This window comes from Copadichromis virginalis, linkage group LG3 (genome assembly GCF_057382275.1).
Source record: "Copadichromis virginalis isolate Kocher_CV1m ecotype Utaka linkage group LG3, C_Virginalis_male_GT1.1, whole genome shotgun sequence".
In the NCBI taxonomy this organism is placed as follows: Eukaryota; Metazoa; Chordata; class Actinopteri; order Cichliformes; family Cichlidae; genus Copadichromis; species Copadichromis virginalis.
Window position 1 is genome coordinate 29,811,640 of NC_140620.1, and position 21,106 is coordinate 29,832,745.

The window sequence follows — 21,106 nt, forward strand, 5'->3', positions numbered from 1 at the left end:
CACAATAGCCAATAAAAAGACACATAGATGAGAAGGTGGGAGCTGTATTACTCCTCTAAAGTACAAGTACATGAAAGTGTGTTTAAGCGCAGTAATATTTATGTGCAGTGAGTTTAATCCAGTGATTTCTCAGTGAACGAGAAGCTGGATGAGGTCTGGCTGTCTGGAGACAACGTCAGCGTGCCATTGCGCATCCGGAGAGCGCGCGCTCCAGCGGTAGGAGCGAAGGGGAGGATGAACACGATCGTGGAGGTTTTGGTGTTGATGGTAATGGCGGGGAGCGCGTGAAGCCGTTTCTCGTGGGATTAACTCTCGTGGACATGGATTTAATGGACGATCGTAGTTGTTTTAGTTGTTACTTCTCCTGAGAGACGCAGACAAACAGAAAGGAGCGGGAGAGATGGGGGACCGACAGCGGCGGACCGGGAGACTCGAGAACCTCACTACCAAGTCCCGGGTCTCCAAGGAGACCAAGCTCCGGTTGCGCGTGGTCTTCCTGGATGACAGCGAGCGCACGTTCGAAGTGGAGGTAAGCCCTTCACAGGGGGCAGTGAAAACATTCATATTTACTTTTCTGAGTGGATCCACATACAGCACGTGTCTCTCTTCAAAACAATATTATAAATGATCAAATGTGTCGAATATGCGTTTTAAATCTGTCTGGATATTATTTTTTCCCCGTTTTGATAAAGCTTTCTGTCACTTTGTTTGCAACTTTCTTCCCCTCCTTCCTGAAAAAAGAAAGAAATCAAAGAGGGGGAATCCACCACGGGCTCTGTTCAGACTGGATTCTTCTCCAACATTTACGCTTTAATATAATATTGAGGATTATTATCTGGGAGTACCTGGTCATGCACTTCTCTGGTCTGACAGGGTTTAATCTGCTGTTTAATATAAGTTAAACCTGCTTTATAGACACTATTTTAGGTTTTTATAGCGTGCTTTATGCAGCAGAGAGTGTGTACTTGTACTAAAGTATTTATTTAGTTAGACTGCAAAACAGAAACTGACCATTTAAGCATAAATGTGCTTCACATTTATGCTTACGAGTGTTCCTTATTCTTAGGCACCAACATCCGACACAAACCCCGTGTCTCTGATTATCTCTGTTGAACAATCAAAAACAGAAGAAGAGCGCTGCAAGTTATATTTAAATAAATAGCAGATCTGTGGTCAGTATACTGTAGCTATACTACCATATTCCCATGTACTTATTTTTTCAGGTGGGTTTCAATCAGTGGCAAAACTGCAATCAAAGATACAAAAGCACAAGATTGCTGCACTCAATAATCAATTAATTTATCTATTACAGATAACCACAGACTGTATAAAAAGATGGAAAGAGTTTCAGGTCTGTCAATCTGGTCTTTCGGTGATGACGTATGAACCCTGCTTCCGGGTCCAAACTACTCTGAGTTTATTAAGGCTGTTGTGTTTTTAACATGTTTTAATGCTTTGCATCTTGTTCTATTTAATCTGAACAAGCACCTTTAAAAAGTCAGTGATAACTGTGAGACTCTCTCTGTGATTATTGCCACTATTCATTTTAGAGCTCGGTTTTTAAAACCTTACAATGTAACTACAGCCCAGCCCATGCAGCAGTATATGAATGTCTAACCTCGTATTGTGGATGGATTATCTCAGTTGTTCTCCTGACTGAAGTTTGGTCCGTTTACATGCAATTACATTTGCCCCCGGCAGCTTTCACAGCTTTTGTGACATAAAAGAAATGATGGATTATATGATATGGAGAACACACAGGAGATAAATGTGTGTTATGTCCTTTCCTGCTTGCACTTACATAACACCGTTTTACCTTAGTGGCTCACAAAGAGAACTACAATGCGAGTTGCTTGCCTACTAACATTAGCAACTTGAGTTTTAGTGTCATATCCAAGTGCAGTTTAGCACAAGTGAGGAGAACAATCAAAACCTCTCCCACCTGAGTTACTGCCACTCTTGACTCTCTCTCTGTGTTAGTTTGTCCAGTAAAATAGGGAAAAAGATGAAATAGGGAAACAAACTCTCAAGCTTTCTGACAACACTGGTACAGCTGTAACAGTTGATTGTTTGTCTTGCAGGTGCTGTTTAGCGACAGAAAAGTGTTTGTGAAGGCAGGTTTGTGTAGATTTATGCATTGCTAGGACTGCTCTCCCCCCTAAAAACTGAAATTAATGCATTAACGAGGCTCAAACCCCAGTTTCTTCATTAGAAATGGTGTGTTTGAACCACCTCCTGTCTAAACTTTCATTCTTTAAAAATGGAAAAGCTCCAAAATGTCTTTTCAGAAACTCTTACGTGGGCTGTTTCACATGGTAGGCACAAATGAGAGAAATTGTCTTTAAATATTAGTATTAGTCATCACAGTGACTAATACTGCCATTACTAATACAGTTTAATTTTCACTCAGCATTAAATATACTGATGCAGTCTTCAGTAACATAATGACAGGCAGAAGTCAGTTAAAAAATACCCTGTAACCTGATTTTTAAAAAAAAGTTTCATTACAGTTGTAGGTGCTTCAGGATTGCTGAACAGCATCCTACAGGAGTGCTTCCAAATCCGCTGTTTAGCGTCAGATTCTCCCAGTGTCCCTCCGTGATCGTCTCAGCAACAGCGTGATACGTAGTCAATGTCACCAGCAGCCCTCAATGGAAGAGTGGATTAGGAAGTGACTGCAATGATTTGGCCACATCTGCCGCATCACCTTTTGATGCAGCAGCACCCCGCCCACTGGAGAATCAAGCGTGGCTCGCCTAAGAAGACTTGGATCAAGCAAATTGAAGACGATTTTAAACAATGACGCCTAACCCTTGAGCAAGCAAATGTGAAGGCAAGAGACCACAAGGCCTGGGAATGCATCATTGACCAAAATGGAAACCCTACGGCACCCACAGCGATGTATTGGCTTCGTGGACAACCACCAGCTAGGGACAAAAGAAGAAGAAGAAAGATAGCCTGTACTGTTTGCATTCATACTTGTGCATTGATGTTCCTGATCTGCCATCAGGACTGCCTGAGCTGTTCATGTTGGACTTGGAGCTGATAAATGTTGAATGACAGCTGATTTTACTGTCACAGCAAACAGAAGACTTCAGAATCACCCCTGGCCAATAAGCGTGTTATTAGAGCTACGGAAACCAGAAAAATGGCACATGTCAACATTGTCAGAGAACTAGCTATTGGATTAGCGATGTTGGCGAGCTACTTTAAAGTTACCATGATATAGATTTCAATATCAAATCTATGCTGTGGGTGTGCTGGAAGTTGATAGGTACCTACCTAGAAATGTTACTATATGTCAAATCGGCGCACTTTGATAGGTCTTTTAAGTGCTCCTGTTTACTCCTATGCATTTCTGGTTGTTCTTGAACTCATTTTTCTCTTTTATTAGAAGAGAGAAACTTCACTGCCAGCATGTGTTTTCGCAGTGAAATAGCCGTACAGCAGAGAAACGCCATCCTGAGGGATAAAAGCAGGCCACAGCATCAGGCTCTTACATATGCAGATGCATATACATATATGCCATGCAGTATCATCACTGTGCTAGCATGTTTCCAATGTTAGCATGTCAACAATTCCAGTTAGAGACACATATAGCCATTTGGGGTTGCATCAGGAAGTGGATCTTTCATGAAACGCTGCCTGATCTATCTGACATTATCAAGTGATACCAAGCAGAAATATCACAGTTGTTAACATCTGCATTGCTAAAAGTTATTGGAAAAAGTTTTGTGGTTGTATGTACAGTGTGTCTCTGAACACCTCCTAAAACCTGAATGTTGTTACCAGCTTCATAAGTCATGTGGCTGTAAGCACATCCACCACAAAGTAATGACAGAGAATTAAACTTAGATGGAAAATTCAATTTAATTTTATTTAACCTCCTAGGACCTGTCGTCCACATATGTGGACATCACATTTTGGGTTATTTAGACTAAAATACTCAATTTTGCTCTACAAGGGCCTGATATCCACTTACGAGGACATTATACTGCTACTGTTCTATCAAAATATGAAATGAATATCCTCATATGTGGCTCTTATTTTTCTTAAAAAAAAATAAGGTAAAAAATAAAATAAAATCTGGTAATTCTTTGTTTTTACATTCATCAGGCCCCAATCAGCCCAAATATCAAAGAGAAATTAAAAATGCGTGTCGTGGAAGAGTTCGGGTCTTAGGAGGTTAAAATCACAACAACAGTCACTTCTTGGTGACTTAATTAAGTCTGTCAAAAGAAAGATTTATTTTATTTTTTTAATGGGCCAAACAGCTGCAGATGTTTACCAGCTGTGTGAGGTGTAAACACTCTGCTGTCTATGAACAGCCATGTGCTGCTCTACTATCCAGGTCAGAAAAAGCAGACCAACAGGCCTCTTTTTCAACATGGTAACGTCGCCTGCAAGGCAGTATTGCAATCTAAAAAGAATCTGTGTGTGAGTGTGTGTGAGTGTGTGTGCATGGCTTGCAGTATTGTGCTAGCAAAGGAGCTCCATTTTTCCATGCCCATGCTTTCTTCCCTGTCAGTTTCCCAGCGGCCTCCGGGACATTAGCAGAGTCTGTACAAGAGGAAAGAGAGCTGAAGGAAAAGGCATGGATGGACAGAATAGGGAAAAAATAAAATGTGATAAATTTAGTAAACACCCTGATCAGGCATAACATCACAACCACCTGCCTAATATTGTGTCGGTCCCCCTCTGTACTGCTGTGGGGTCTTTACCTTATGATATAAAGAACCTAGAGGTGACTGTAGTTGGGAATTAGTGTGATATGAATAAAATTTAATTTAGCTTAATTTTGCTGCCAAAACATCCCTGACTCACTGAGGCATGGACTTCACTAGACCCTTGAAGGCATGCTGTGCTATCTGGCATCAAGATGTTAGCAACAGATCCTTTAAGTCCTGTAAGCTGTGAGGTAGGGCCTCCGTGGAACGGACTTGTTTGTCTAGCACATCCCACAGATGCTTGCTTAAGATATGGGCAACTTCAAGGCCAAGTCAACACCTCAGACTCATTGTTGTGGTCCTCAAACCATTCCTGAACCATTTCTGTGCAGTCCTAAAAGATTGATTCTATTCATCTGTATGTAGCATTTTCAGTGGGAGAAACGTTTCGTCACTCATGCAAGTGACTTCTTCAGTCTCAGCTGACTGCAGGTTTCCCCAATCTTATAAACAGTACATTTGCATAATGACTGAAACCAGCCCACTGAAGGAACAATGGGCTGGGAGGTCAGTTCCTTGATCATTAATATGCAAATTCTCTTGAGCATTGATCAACACCACTGATCAAGGCTCATTGATCAAAGATCACTGATGAATTGCGATGAGTACCATTCACAAAGAGTTTGGGAATGGCTGCAATCACAGCATTGTAAGATGGTGAAAGATGTACCCTTAGGCCCCCTCCTCGATTCAGAGATGGTCTTTCCCTTTTCAAGTAAATGGCCTCATTGACTCCGCGCTCATACCAGCGTTCCTCCCTGTCCAGGATGTGTACATCCTCATCCTTGAAAGAGTGTCCACTGGCCTATAGGTGTAAATAGACTGCAGAGTCCTGGCCTGACGAGGTAGCTCTTCTGTGTTGTGCCATCCGCTTCGCCAGAGGTTGTTTGGTTTCCCCGATGTATAAATCCTGGCAATCCTCCTGGCACTTAACAGCGTACACTATGTTACTCTGTTTGTGTTGGGGGACCCGATCCTTGGGCCGGACCAGTTTTTGGCGCAGCGTGTTTTGGGGTTTGAAAGCCACAGAGACCCGGTGTTTAGAAAAAAATGTGTCTCGACTGCGCCGATACTCCTGACACATATGGGATCACTGCAGGTTTTCGCTTGGGCAGCGGTTGTCTTTCTCTCCTGGATCAGCTGGAGCTTTCTTTAGGTGCCTTTCCAGCTTTGACAAAAGTCTAGCTGGGATAACCACATTTACTCAGGGCCTTCTTGATGTGATGCTCTTCTGCTTCTGTGGCCGTTGTGTCAGTGGGGATGGTGTTCGCTCTGTGTTGTAGCGTCCTGATGACACCCAGTTTATGCTCCAGTGGATGATGAGAGTCAAACCTTAGATACTGATCCGTATGTGTAGGTTTACGGTACACGTCAGCTTTTAGATATCCCCTATTACTGATGGAAATCTCACAGTCTAAGAAGGCTAACCTGCCACTTTTCATATCCTCCCTGGTGAAGTTGATGTGTTGGTCCACCGAATTAATGTGATCCGTGAATTGTGGTCCATCCTCAGATTTGATTTTCACCCAGGTGTCATCCACATATCTGAACCAATGGCTTGGTGGTGTTCCATGGTAGGATAACAAAGCCCTCTTTTCCACTTCTTCCATGTACAAATTGGCCACGATGGGTGAAACTGGGGAGCCCATGGCACACCCATGTTTCTGCCTGTAGAACTGACCCTTGTGAAGTAGGTTGAATGAAGACACAGTTCCAAAAGCAAACACACTTGGTTGATGCTGAGAGTGGTCCTGTTGCTGAGGTTGGGTCATCCGGTAATCGCTTACGAACTACCTCCAATGCTTCCGTGACTGGGATGCAAGTGAAGAGAGATGTAATGTTGTACGAGACCATGGTTTCATCTGCCTCCATAATGACATCTCTCACCTTCTCAACAAAATCCAGGGTGTTCTGGATGTGGTGTTCAGAGCTGCCTACCAGCGGGTTGAGGATCAAAGCCAGAAACTTGGAGATGTTATAGGTTGCTGGAATTTATTCTGTTTCAACAGGAAGAACTGAATATGTTACTCATCATAGCTTAATGGTACAGAAATACACAATAGTGTTTGTTTGCTACAGTCTGCTTAACAATTATGGCAGCACCTTGTGGATATTTAGCAAAGCTTGTGGTAGCTAATCCGTAAAATGTTAGACATGTTCTGTCATGCTGAATTTTTCCCCGATGTGCATGGTTCAGTCACTCAGGTCATGTTTTCTTAACCTTCAGATTAGTTTATCAAAGCTGTGACACCAAGACTGAGGTGAGTCCGCTGATTAAAACAGAGAACTGTGACGCGTCACTGGACCATGACAGCAATTTCTATGTTTGGTTTATGAACAACTTGTGAATAAAGCTTACACGCTTGAGTTTCCTCTGGAGTCTCTGGTTTCAGTCCAAAGCTTTTAAGGTTAACTGGTTTGGGTCAATGACTGAGTTTTAATTTGTATTATTTTTGCTACATCTGGCAACTTTGTGCCCTCTGGTGCATGAAATACTGATCCCTGGTGGATTTTCTGTGAACTGCATGTGTCCAATTCACAGAAGTAAAATAAATAAAATGATGTGAAAGAATAATAAGAAATAGAAATAAACAGCAATAATGCAAGAACTATATATCAGGGTAGAATTAAGTCCAAATATAAAGTACAATTAGATGTACATAGTCATACTAAGGTAGGACATACAGATTGTACAGGTGTTATTATATAAAACTGTATTATAATGTGTACATCACAGTTCAATAATCAGGCAGTGATTCAGTAGCCTGATGGCCTGTACAACCGCACATGTTGAAAAATAATACTTAACCAATATGTTGAAATTTAAACTTGTCCGTACGTGATGAGCTGGACATGTTCAGTGTTACTGCTACCTCGCAATGTGTCATGACACCTATGACAAAGGTAACTCTGTGCCTGTCTTTGAGATTTGACAAAACTGCGTTTGTTCCTCTGGAACCAGCTTGAACGAGCTAACACTCCACTGCTGTATGCAATGAAGGCCCTTCACTAGTCAAACAAACACGTGTAAGCTTGTGCAGATATCATTAATGAAACTGTTTTGCTGTTTTCTGCTTTGAATTCACATCCAAAGTTGCACATCGCTCACTTTTTCCTCTGTTCTGCTCTGCTGGAAACTAACTGCTCTGCTGATCTGTGGGCGGCTGTTTGCTTCCAGTAATTATCAGTTAGGCCTATTCTTCTCTCTATAATCAGTTACAGCTGCCATGTCCTTCGTCATCCTCCCTCTCCCCTAATAACCTTTCTCCTTCCCTCATGACAAGTTAATGAGGGACGTCCAGTGACCCCCCCAACAGGGCACTAAACACCAGCTATAAGACGGTGAAGGCTAAAAAAAAAGCAAAAACGTGTCACTGCAGTAAGTGAACACCGCACAAACACCAGAGACAGGTTCAGGGCTTCATGTGGGCACACACTACTACTTTGATTTAATCCTGAATTAAATTTAAGACACAGGGTCTTCAAAATAGATAAACAATAAGGCAGTACTTTTACATGTTTGTAGTGTCCTTTGTATTTTTGTCTAATGTGGTTAAAGTGACCCATTCTTCTGATCTGACTCCACATTTCTATTCTTGGACTCTACTAGAAAAGCTTTGCATGATCCAGAGTTCAAAATAATCATGACGATGTGGGAGATGCACCTGACTTTACATTTTCCAGTGTGGCTTGACGCCCCAACCTCGCTTTAACTGGACTTTCTTCTGATTGGCTGCCCCTTAAATACAAAATACTTAAATAACAAGTGATTAAAATAGTAAAATATCTGGTTATATAAGATTGTGACAAGATTGAATAAATATCAGTTTTTAGAAAATAACAAAAGGGGGGGGGGGGGGAATAGAGGAAATATAACTGTTAGTTTAAAAGACAGAAATGGAGGTAAAAACAGGACATATCAAAAATAATCACCCAGTTTCAAAGTGATTTAATTTCTGGCTGGAGTCACAAACTTCATATGGATGTAGGGGGTCACACCAATTAGGTTGGTGTGCAAACAAAAGTAGTAGCAGAAACTCTTAAACATTGTAATTTAACAACAAACATTAAAGGAAAGATGCACAGCTTATATAGACTGCGTTCCAAATTATTATGCAAATTGTGTTTAAGTGTCATAAAGAGTAAATAAGTTGTTTTTCAATTAAACTCATGGATGGAATTGTGTCTCAGGGCTCTTTGTATCACTGAAATCAATCTCGGACACCTATGATCATTTGTTTGCCAGGTGAGCCCAATTAAAGGAAAAACTACTAAAGAAGGATGTTCCACATTATGAAGCAGACCACCATTTTCAAGCAATATAGGAAGGAAAAATGATCACTCTGCTGCTGAAAAGAGTGAAATAGTTGAATGGCTTGGACATGTAATGAAAACCTTAGATATTTCACGAAAATTTAAGCGTGATCACCATAATGTTAAGAGATTTGTGGCTGAGTCAGAGCACAGATGGGTTCATGCAAATAAAGGCACAATGAGGAAGGTTTCTGCCAGACAAATACATCAGATTAAGAGAGCAGCTGCTAAAAGGCCATTACAAAGCAGCAAACACATATTTGAAGCTGCTGGTGCCTCTGGAGCCCTGTGAACATCAAGGTGTAGGATCCTCCAGAGACTTGCAGTTGTGCATGAACCTTCTATTCGGCCACCCCTAACCAATGCTCACAAGCAGAAATGGCTGCAGTGGGCCCAGAACTACATGAAGACTAATTTTCAAACAGTCTTGGCCACTGACGAGTGCAGTGCAACCCCGGATGGTCCAGATGGATGCAGTGGTGGATGCAGTGGTGGATGGCTGGTGGACGGCCACCATGTCCCAACAGGGCTGCGTTGTCAGCAAGGAGGTGGTGGAGTCATGTTTTGAGACAGAATCACGGGGAGAGAGCTGATCGGCCTCTTTAGGGTCCCTGAAGGTGTGAAAATGACCTCTGCAAAGTATGTGGAGTTTCTGACTGACCACCTTCTTCCATGGTAGAAAGAGAAGAACTGTGCCTTCTGCAACATAACCATCTTCATGCTAGTCAATGCACCATCTCATGCTACAAGGAACACCTCTGCATCAAATCAAATCAAATCAAATCACTTTTATTGTCACATCACATGTGCAGGCACACTGGCACAGCACATGAGAGTGAAATTCTTGTGTGCGAGCCCCACAAGCAACAGAGATGTGCAAACACAACAACACAAACGAGCAAAATACAAGAATGGCCAACCTGAAACTAATAAATATATGTACAATATATAATAGTGTATGCATTTCTGGATGTGTATACTAAATATTTTCCTACGTGTGTGTGTGTGTGTGTGTGTGTGTGTGTGTGTGTGTGTGTGTGTGTGTGTGTGTGTGTGTGTGTATACACATTTTTACAAATTAAATAGTAAAAAAATAAAATAAAACAATAATAATAATAATAATAATAAAATATATAAAATATACAGAGTTGAATATGTGCAGAACAAGTGGCATTTATATACAGTATGGAGTGCATAATGTTGAAGTTCCAGTAGTGAAGCTGAGGTGTCTATGACGTGTTCAGCAGTCTGATGGCCTGATGGAAAAAGCTGTCTCTCAGTCTGCTGGTACGGGACCGGATGCTGCAGAACCTCCTTCCTGATGGAAGCAGTCTGAACAGTTTATGGCTGGGGTGACTGGAGTCCTTGATGATCCTCCCCGCTTTCCTCAGGCACCGCTTCCTGTAGATGTCTTGGAGGGAGGGAAGCTCACCTCCAATTATCCGTTCAGAGCACCGCACTACTCGCTGGAGAGCTTTGCAGTTGTAGGCGGTGCTGTTGCCATACCAGGTGGTGATGCATCCAGTGAGGATGCTCTCAATGGCACAGTGATAGAAGGTCCTGAGGATGCGGGGGCTCATGCCGAATCTTTTCAGTCTCCTGAGAAAGAAGAGGCGCTGCTGCGCCTTCTTCACTGTTTTGTTTGTGTGTACTGACCACGTAAGATCCTCAGCCAGGTGTACTCCAAGGAACCGGAAGCTGCTCACTCTCTCCACAGCAGCGCCGTTGATGGTGATGGGGGTGTGTACTTCTCTGCACCTCCGGAAGTCCACTATCAACTCCTTTGTCTTTGCGACGTTGAGGGTGAGATGGTTGTCTTGACACCAGTGGGTCAGGGCGCTGACCTCCTCCCTGTAAGCCGTCTCATCACCGTTGGTGATAAGACCCACCACTGTAGTGTCGTCCGCAAACTTCACAATGATGTTGGAGCTGTTAGTGGCTGTGCAGTCGTAGGTGTAGAGTGAGTACAGGAGAGGGCTCAGTACACACCCCTGTGGAGCACCAGTGTTCAGTGTGATGGGGGATGAGGTGATGCTGCCCAGTCTGACCACCTGGCGTCTGTCAGACAGGAAGCTAAGGATCCAGCTGCAGAGGGAGCTGCTCAGTCCTAGATCCTGCAGTTTCCTGTCCAGCTTCGAGGGAACGATGGTATTGAATGCTGAGCTGTAATCTACAAACAGCATCCTCACATACGTGTCTCTCTTCTCCAGGTGTGACAGGGCAGTGTGTAGTGTCAGGGCTATGGCATCATCAGTGGACCTGTTGTGGCGGTATGCAAACTGTAGAGGGTCCAGTGAGTCGGGTCATTGGCTGCTATCGGCGTAAAAGGAGAGGAACTCATGTTGTGGTCCCCATCCTGACTTCAATCCTACTGAGAACCTTTGGAGCATCCTCAAGCAAAAAACTATAAGGGTGGGAGGCAGTTCACATCCAAACAGCAGCTCAGGGAGGCTATTCTGACATCCTGCAAAGACATTCAAGTAGAAACTTTCCAAAAACTTACAAGTTCCATGGATGCAAGAATTGTAAAACTGCTATCAAATAAGGGGTCCTATGTTAATATGTAACTTGATCTGTTAAGATGTTTTTGATTGAAATAGCTTTTGATTTCAGTGAAATTGATCTACTAATGCTGCAAATTCAACAAATGACTATTTTGAATTCTCTACAACCTATAAAATCTTTTGAAGCTCTGTGTGCGTAATAATTTGGAATAGTGCATTTTAAGTTTTTTATTTTTGAAGAACATACTGTTTTCATTGGGAGTTTTGTTCAGCAACATTTGAATTATATTCTGTTGGTCGATGACTCGAAAATGATGCCGACTGTCATTTGAATCGACTATTTCGGAAAAACAGAGAAAAATATAATTTGCATAATAATTTGGAATGCAGTGTATATATCTGTTATAATCAGTTCATTATTTCCCTTCAAATGGAGCCACGTTTGTAAGGGAAATACATTTGTGAGTTGAGCAGCAGAGTTGAGTATGCGGGTTTTGTCCATGAAAAACAAGCCAGACCTTCTCTGCCAAGGCCAAACAATTTATTCTTGAGTCTTGTTTGGTTTAATTTAATGGATTGGATAATTGAAGTCTGAAGAAACAAGACATAGCAACAGTTTACAGTCTATTCATTGAACAAATGGACCTCAGTACCATGTGGAAGAACCATACACAGCCTGGTATCTCCTCCTCATGCTGGTCACCAGCTCGTTCACACACTGCTGTGGGATGGCATCCCATTCATCAACCAGCATTTGTCACAAATCAGCCTGTATAGTTGTGCTTTTGGCATTGGCAGAGAAGACCCCTTAGGTTTATATATCTATACATATCTGCCAGCAAACTGAGTTTCCAATGACCCAAAAGTCACTGGAATCCAGAGTCAGGGACATTAGTTGAAATACACCATTTTTACAGATTTGTAACCATGACGGCAAAAGAAATGTGTGAGACTTCATGTTTAAGGCAACACCTTCTAATATTTGAAAATGTGCCTAATTAACAAACTAGTGAAAAAAACAAACAAACCTAATCTTAACCTTTCGCCTGACGTGTTCACCATTAGGAGGTTAAGTAAGACGAGCAATGAAGGTCTCAGTTTCCATGGATACAGTTCAAAATTTTCTGCCGTTGTCCTCTGTCATGCCTCAACTTTTTCTGTCTGTTGTCTTTTAATCATTTAATGTCCCCTATGCATATCTTCCACAGATTAATTAAATATGAAAGAAAAAAAATGGCCATGATTATGCAAACTCTCATTAAGCAAAGTATTAGTGGATAAAGTAACTGAGCTGTAGCACATTTTTCTGGGCTCCCAGGAGCACTCCCGGACTTTAGTTTTAAGAACGTCTCAATTAAAAAGTCCTATTATCCTTCTCACTTTAATTCTCTCCCACTCTTTCAGCAAAAGGTTTTAGGTGGCGACTTCTACAACAAAGTGTGCGGTCATCTGAAACTGCTGGAGAAGGAGTACTTTGGCCTGGAGTTCAGACACCACAGTGGCAATTATGTAAGAAATGCTGGATCACACAGATACGCACAGATCAGTGCGGGAGGTTTTTAATGTCTTAACAAGTTTCTGTTGCAGGTTTGGTTGGAGCTGCTGAAACCTTTGGTCAAACAGATCAAATGTAAGTCATATCTGTCCTAAGATTAGTGCTCTGACTTCATATTTCCTCCAAATATTTCCAGATCTCAACGTCTCCGTTGGCACCATTGTCCTACGTCTATAATCTCTTTTCTTTTCCCCTCTGTCAGACACCAATGATTTATTCTTCAGGTTTATAGTCAAATTTTTTCCACCAGATCCTGGACAACTCAAGAGAGGCCTCACCAGGTAAAGTCTGAGCATAGATGTGATATATGTGAAATGCCACAGTAGGTGTACTCATACTGTTTTGTGTGTGCACAGGTATCTTTTTGCCTTACAGATCAAGCAGGACTTGTCTAATGGCAGTCTGACCTGTAATGACAACAGTGCCGCCCTGCTGGTCTCTCACATACTGCAGTGTAAGCATCAAAGTGCATCACACCTGCTGTAATTTTTTTTTTATTTTTTTTTTTGCGGAAGATTCAGAAAAGTATGGAGCCCCGCAAGGGACATGGCAGAAAAAAAAAATTACGATGAAGTTTTGCGAGATCTCGCAAAACAAACTCGGGATCTCGCAAAACTTTTGCGAGATGTCGCAAAACTTTTAAGATATTTCGAGGTGTGAATGTAGCTATGTAAACGTCAAATATCTGCTGGGTTTACAAGACATCACATATTTGCAAAAGTGCTCCGACGTTTTTGGAGATCTGACACCCACCATCTCGAAGCTAATGGGAGGTCGAGACCTACTACAGCCGGGAGGAACACCGCTCTCCCGGCACATTGTGCCTCGACCTCCCGGTCGGCTTCGAGCTGGCGGCCACCAAAGAATGCGGCTAAAACTTTTGTGAGATCCTGAGTTTGTTTTGCGAGATCTTGCAAAAGTCAGTCTTAATTTTTTTTTCTCCCATGTCCCTTGTGGGGCTCCGTAGAAAAGTACTGGAAACGTTCCTCAGACATTTTGGTCCATATTGACATGATAGCATTACACAGACGCAGGTGCTCATCCCAGAGGTGCTCAGATTCAGATGTGGTGATTGTGCAGCGCGTTTGAGTACAGTGAACTCATTGTCGTGTTCAAAAAAACAGTTTGAGATGATCTGAGCTTTGTGACATGGTGTGTTATCCTGCTGGAAGCAGCCATCAGAGGATAGGCATAGGCAATGGCATTTAAACAATGTTCAACTGTTTAAATGTGTATTTTAAGAAAGTATCCTCTTACAATTACACCGGCAGTTTCTTGGCCTTCACTGACAACAGTGGCACCTGGTTTGGTCTTCTGCGGCTATAGCCCATCTGCTTCAAGGTTCAGCATGTTGTGCATTCAGAGATGCTCTTCTGCATACCTTCATATCACGTTATTTGATTTACTGCTGCCTTCCTATCAGCTCAAAGCAGTCTGGCCCTTCTCCTGTAATCTCTGGAATCAACAAAGTATTTTCACCTACAGAGCTGCTGCTCGTGGGATATTTTATCTTTATTGGGACATTTTCTGTAAAGCCTAGTGATGGTTGTGAGGGAAATTCCCAGTAGATTAACAGTCTCTGAAATGCTCAGATGAGCCCATGTGGTACCAACAACTGTGCCACACTAAAATTTGAACTTTGGTAGGAAATCTATATGTTTACATGGCTACATGCATTTTTCTGCATGTGTACCTAATAAAGGGTCCGGGGAGTACATAGTCATTATATACATTATGTTTTTGAAAATGTGTTTCATATACTGCATTTACTTAGTCAAAGATTTCCCTCTAGAGCAACGACCCATTCCGATTCTCTCCTTCCCAAATGGCTCAAAAATGGTGACTATACTGCAATTAAATATTTAAAACGCAGAGAAACTAAATATGTGTTTGCATGCATTTGCATTTGTGCTACAGCAGAGATAGGGGACTATGATGAGGAGCTGGACTGCCAGCATTTGGAGATGAAGCACTATGTTCCCAACCAGGAATATCTGGACCACAAAATCATCAAGTTTCACAAGAAACACAGGTATGAAGTGAAGCAGAAGACACTGGTGCTCTGTAGTATGCGGACAGTTTTGTCAAACTAGTGTTAATTTTGACCAGAGAGAAAGGGCAAAGTATTAACTGGACGTAGGACTGCGCCTCTTTCCCCCATCCCACCCATAGATTCTTTTAAAAAGACGATAGATTTGAAAATATGATGGTTTCCAACCAAAATGCCACTTTTGAAACATGTGTTTGACGTGTTGTTTGAGTCTAACTAGGAGAAATTTTGTTGGAAAAGCAGAAGTGACTGCTGGGTCAAATTGGCAGCAAAACAACAGCAATGCATCCAACTCTCCATAAATCAGAGGCTGGATTGTAATTGTGATTCTTTGTTTCTGTCCATAGAGGACTCTCTCCAGCAAACTCCGACATCCAGCTGCTGGAGGTGGCGAGGAAGCTGGACATGTATGGAATCAGGCCTTACCCTGCCTATGATGGGGAGGGAATGAGGATCAATCTGGCTGTCACACACTCTGGAGTGCTAGTCTTTCAGGTGTGTCCACTTCCACATAAAAGGACAAATCTTTTTATTTTTTTCCATCAGAAAAATTTCCTCTTCTTCTAAGCTAGGAGTTGCTGTTTTAGCATAAAAAAGTTGGTTTGTGAAGTTACAACACAATAAATTTAATGGATCTAATAAACTAACAATCATTCATTGTATGCGAGATAAAACAAGATATGCGAGATGTGTAGAGATAAAACCTGAGGACGTCGGTGATCCTTTTTAGTTTTTACAGTACCAATAAAAGTTTACAATTTCCATGTGCATTTCTCAAAAATCAACTAACAGGTTTAGGAGAGGAACACTGTTTGAGGCTAAATATGTGTGCAGATGCTACACTACACATTACATATAATCTCTCATTATTTTTTTCTTGTGTTTTTCCAGGGAAACACAAAAATCAACACATTCAGCTGGGCAAAGATCCGCAAGCTAAGCTTCAAACGCAAGCATTTCCTCATCAAACTACATGATAAAGTTGGGGTGAGAAACTGGTCCAATTTGGGCCACACGGTTTTGCTTTTTGTCCTATGAAGATTTATCTTTGAGGGGTGTACCCTGCCTCCCACCCTAAGACAGCTGGGATTGGCTCCAGCTCCCCCGCAACCCTGAAAAAGGAAAAGGGGAAGCAGATGGATGGGGGTTTTTTTTTGTCCGTTATTCAATAGTTGAGCTGTTAAGAGTAGAAAAGAAAGGGTGGTGGTGGTGTGGGGTAGACATGTAGAAATGAGCCATGGGCCAGACTCGATCCTGGACATCTGCATTTCAGCCATATGGCATGTGGTCACCTGCTCTACCAGTTAGCTAAACTGGCACACCTACCATTAGTATTTAGTATGGAATAATGAGTGAGTTTATGTCTCACTCCCCTGTGAGTGAACAGGGGACTCTTGTGATGGATGCATGAAAAATGGGCAGGTCCAAATATTTAAGAGATCTTTGGAAGGAACAAAACATTCTGGCCAAAAGAGTAAGGCTTTTGTGGAGCTCTCCTGGCCAGTAGTTCTAAGTACTTGTGAACAGCATGCAAATAGGCAATGTAAAGATCAAATCCGATCCATAGCAGCTACCAAGTTACTAATGTAAAGGTTCTACAGCTAGAGCACTGGTGCCAGTTCCCACAGAGCACCCTATGGGGGCTTTTAAGTTCTCCGGTAGAAGACTTTTTGGGACTTGAAGTGCAGACAGCATGCTATACAGAGGCGGTTGTAAATATTTGACTCATCATAGTCTTATTTCATGTCCATCCAGCCCTCGTGTAAGGATACACTAGAGTTGGCCATGGCCAGCCGTGATGTGTGTAAATCATTCTGGAAGATGTGTGTGGAGTACCATGCTTTCTTCAGGCTGGCTGAGGAACCAAAGGCCATACACAAAACTCTGCTGTCATGTAAAGGCTCCAGCTTCAGATACAGGTAAAATGCAGACAAGTGCACATAATGCTATAATCTGAAGGTGCATTCAGGCTTTTGTATAATACATATATATATATTAATCATCTTTTGCCCAAAATCAAAGTCATTTACTTCCAGTGTCTACTATGCATGAATTGTTCTCCAACCATTTAGTGGTACATCATCTGGATTTAAGCTTGTACACAAATATTTTGACTCACAAAACTTTTTACTTACCTACTCTTGTAGTGTTTGAATAAACCATCCTGAGCTTTCCAGCTTATCCAAAGGACAGATCATGTCGTGGTGATCAGTCTGTCCACAACTCACAAGAATCCCTACTGATAGTATTGGTTAGAATTGAACCAAACTGTGCTCAAAGTCATTTGCTGATTTATAAGCAAAAACCTGAGAAATATGATGGACTGTGAGCGTTTTTTTATTACCCTTTTCTTCTGATGAATATTCAGACTCTTTGTTTTCAGTCAGGTGTGGTAGTGTGTCCATCTGATGTTAGTAATGTTGTTTGGCAGTGGTCGGACCCAGAAGCAGCTGCTGGAGTGTCTGGGATCAGGGGAGAAGAAGCCTTCACACTTTGAAAAGTGAGAGAGAGATTTTATTGATGCTTCAATTTCCTTTTCATAAGCAAGAAACTTGCATAAGCAAGTTTCATAAGCAAGAAACTTGCTTATGCATGTACTTCAAAAGCAAGGCGCTTTAAGTACTTGAAACGGCAACATATTTTATTAAGCCATCTTATGTAAAGGTCAAAGGATCTGGAACAGAGGAATATTTTGTGATCAATTTTTATAGTCTGTGTATAACATCCGTTATTTTATTCCTTTCTCTGTCTGTCCAGGATGTACAGTCAGACTGACTGTGACCCCAGACAATGTCGATCTTCTCCTGATCTCCTCACAGATGTCTCCAAACAGGTAATAAATATGACTGTTCAGTCTTTAAAACTATTACTTGACACACAAAGCATATTCATGTCTGACAAAATTAAAACAGCTACTGTTCTATTATCTGTTTTTAATGATTTTGTTTAATTAACTTGAAGAGCTATGGGTTTTTCAAAATTTCATTACATGTTCTTGGGCCGTTTTTTCTTCTTTTTTACAGTTCTCTGATATTATCTAATACATACATACTCTGATATCATATGAGCGAATTAATTAATGGTAGCATAATCAAAATATTAGTAATAAAAACAACTCGAGTGTTCGTGCCTTTTCTTCTCAGGTGTACGAACATTCCCACCCATTCCCACGGTCAAGTCGTGCTCTGGCAATACACAGCCAGGATCAGCTGGACCCGCATCATCGAGACAATGATATTGAAATCAACGAAAGAGTGGCTAAACGCAGCCATTCATGTGTTGAGGTCAGCCAGAGGCCTCGCCTCCTCTCCCAAGTCACTCCTCTTTCTCCATCTGTCAACCAGACAACGCCGCCTTCACCCTCACTGAAGACGAGATCTGCTTCGATATCTGTAGTAGAGGACGCAAGGGGGGTACGAATCGGGACACAGCGCCAAGCCCAGCGGTTAGCTGGTGTCTATGGAAACCGATCTAGACGTCGACCCAACCCTCAGCCACATCCAGATGCAGGACAGCAGCTGGTCCTTCTCTACCCTAACAGCCCTGCCTACCAGTATCATCCTGTCCTCCCATCGTTCCCATTAGGTGGCTCCTCGCCACTCAACCGACATCCCTACTTGTCGGAATTTGTTACCGTTTCCTCACTGGAACGAATTCCACATACAAGACGGCGGGATTATGTGACAATGGATGGCATAACACGGCCATCTTTTTACCCAATGTGTCACGATTCGCCATCTAGTTCACCAATCAGGAGAAACCTCCGCTCCAGTGGTTCAGGTGGGCTGGGATTGGCCAGAATGTACCAACCAGGAAGCAATGGTGCAAGAATCAGGGGCGTTGGACATACAGAGGCGGGTCATTACAGCGATGACTCCAACTTCCTTCCTGGACTGCCTCGCCGTGTAGCCAGCCAACCTGATGTCAAATTAAACCTCTCGAGGAGCTCAAACACTGCCTTTAACCCTGCTTCTGAGTTTCGCCCTCTTGGTTACTACCCCCACCTGACGCGCCCCTCCAGACCCACCTACCTCCCACTAAACTCTTCCCCTCTGCCTGAACGCCCCAGTTCACTATGTATGATTGGCAGCACTGCGGGAAGCTACAGCGACTCAGACCCGGAGGTTTTCTATCCATACTACTGCCCTGCCCCTCAGGTAGGCAAGATGGTACGGTCCGCTGGACTAGCCAGGATGAGGTTTTCATCGGGGAGTCTCCAACTTGATGAGGAGGAAGAGGGGGAGGAGGAAGAGAAGGAGCATGCAACAGCAAAAGAAACTGCAAAGAAGGAGCCAGAGGGTGAAGAGGAGAAGAAAGAAAAGAGTGAAGGAGGAGCGGATACGAAAGGAGCGGCAAAGGTTACTGAAGTGACGCTGTAGAAAAGATTAAAACATTAAAGCGATTGATGATCACAGTCAAAACTGGAAGGATAATTTAAAATAGCACATCCTCTGCAGACTGTAGATAACACGATAAATGTATTAGATAAGAAGTGTGTCGTTTTGAGGTGCACTGGCAGATGAAATGTATTTTTTTGCCTTCTTCAAGTGAAAACCTCAGATTTTGAAAAGGGGCTACTGTTTTAGTGGCTATTTTATAGGTGCAAGCTTACAAAAACAAGTAAATAAATAACAATAATAATAATAATAATAATAATAATTAGTATTTTAGAAATTAAAGATGTTTGACAAATTAAAGCAGACAACAATTTAAATTTTTTGTTAAGGTGTTTGAGCCACTACAACATTAACTCTTCAAACATTCCTTTACCAGAGGGGTATGGGCACCATGTTTCTTAAATATTTTCCCTCATTTCATGTCTTGATGATGATCATCAAATGGAGACACATTGGTCTCCTGAAGATGTTAATTTTAGTTGCAATCTGGTGACTGTGAAGTTCATAGGCTACTCCTTAAGCCGTGTTAACTATAAGGTAGGCCCATATATAGGTGGAGGCACTGTCATCCTGAAATAGACCACTCACATCCCATACAACTGGTCAACCAGAACAACTTTCTATTGGTTTTCATTTTTCGTTCCCTCTAAGGCAGGGGTGGGCCAATAATTTTTCCAAGGGACTACATGAGAAACTGGGACTGCAGGGCTGCATCAATTAAGCTTATTGGTGTGGCCATCCAAAAAAGTCCCAGTTTCTAACGTGGCCCCTCGGAAAAAGGAAACCGCAAAATACCCCAAATGTCTTAATAGAGCCAACAGATGCTCTAAGGGCCGAGCATTCTAGGCTGTGCTTTTCTCTTGATGTCTTTATGTGTGTCTTTTATGCAGTCTCTCACTTATTGACAGTATGGTTAAGGATGGCTCACCCAAACGTATCACTTTTCCACATTTCTGCAGACCAGTGCCTATGTTGCTTTTTTGCTTTGTAACCCCTTTCATTGAAGCACTCTATAGCTATGTGCAGTACATGTGTGAAAAGCATACCTAGGTTGAAAAAAAAAATGGATGAAGCAACTGTGACGTTAGCTTTTCGGCCACTGTTACACTAGTTTTTGGAGCCAGAATTTACCATATCTGGACAAGTTATCAGTTGCTGGTAAAAAAAGGAGAGTGTTTGGTCACAACCCCCCTGAAATCTTGGTAGATAAAGAAAATCTGTATTCCCCAATTGACTGGGCAGTGGATGCCAAGTGAGAGCCGCTAAATGAATATGGTACTGCACTGAAAACCTCTTTTTGATTGATTTGCTCACTGGCAGATCACTACGGTGATCCAGTTTGCGTGGAAGACGGAGACTTGACTACAAACAATCACCTAGTGGTGGTGAAACTCTGAAAAGTGCATCTATTGGAAAGTGTTGATTTTATCATCTTTGACGTTGCTAACCACAGGCAGCAACCTCCACTGCCAGCTGGTAAGGGAAAACATATTTTTTGCATACTAAATAGTTGTTGCCAAGGGAACAACAACCGATCTGTGTGTAACTGAGTTTTAAAG

General features: G+C 42.2%; 1 protein-coding gene across 1 annotated transcript; it reads left to right on the forward strand.

Annotated features, from left to right (window-relative positions):
- Window positions 1-229: 229 nt before the first annotated feature.
- LOC146714016 (FERM domain-containing protein 7) lies at window positions 230-19,751 on the forward strand. The gene is made up of 12 exons (XM_085452710.1): window positions 230-529; window positions 12,950-13,054; window positions 13,133-13,175; window positions 13,303-13,381; window positions 13,457-13,554; window positions 15,018-15,132; window positions 15,498-15,645; window positions 16,042-16,137; window positions 16,906-17,069; window positions 17,582-17,650; window positions 17,908-17,983; window positions 18,294-19,751. The coding sequence occupies exons 1-12, from the start codon at window positions 401-403 to the stop codon at window positions 19,527-19,529; spliced, it is 2,358 nt and encodes a 785-aa protein (XP_085308836.1). The 5' UTR covers window positions 230-400; the 3' UTR covers window positions 19,530-19,751.
- Window positions 19,752-21,106: the final 1,355 nt, after the last annotated feature.

Bases quoted from the DNA above. Each gene is read 5' to 3' on its own strand.
- LOC146714016 (XM_085452710.1), top strand. From the start codon at position 401: ATGGGGGACCGACAGCGGCGGACCGGGAGACTCGAGAACCTCACTACC. The intron at 13,176-13,302 runs GTAAGTCATATC...CCCCTCTGTCAG, and splicing joins TTTGGTCAAACAGATCAAAT to ACACCAATGATTTATTCTTC. The intron at 17,651-17,907 runs GTGAGAGAGAGA...CTGTCTGTCCAG, and splicing joins AAGCCTTCACACTTTGAAAA to GATGTACAGTCAGACTGACT.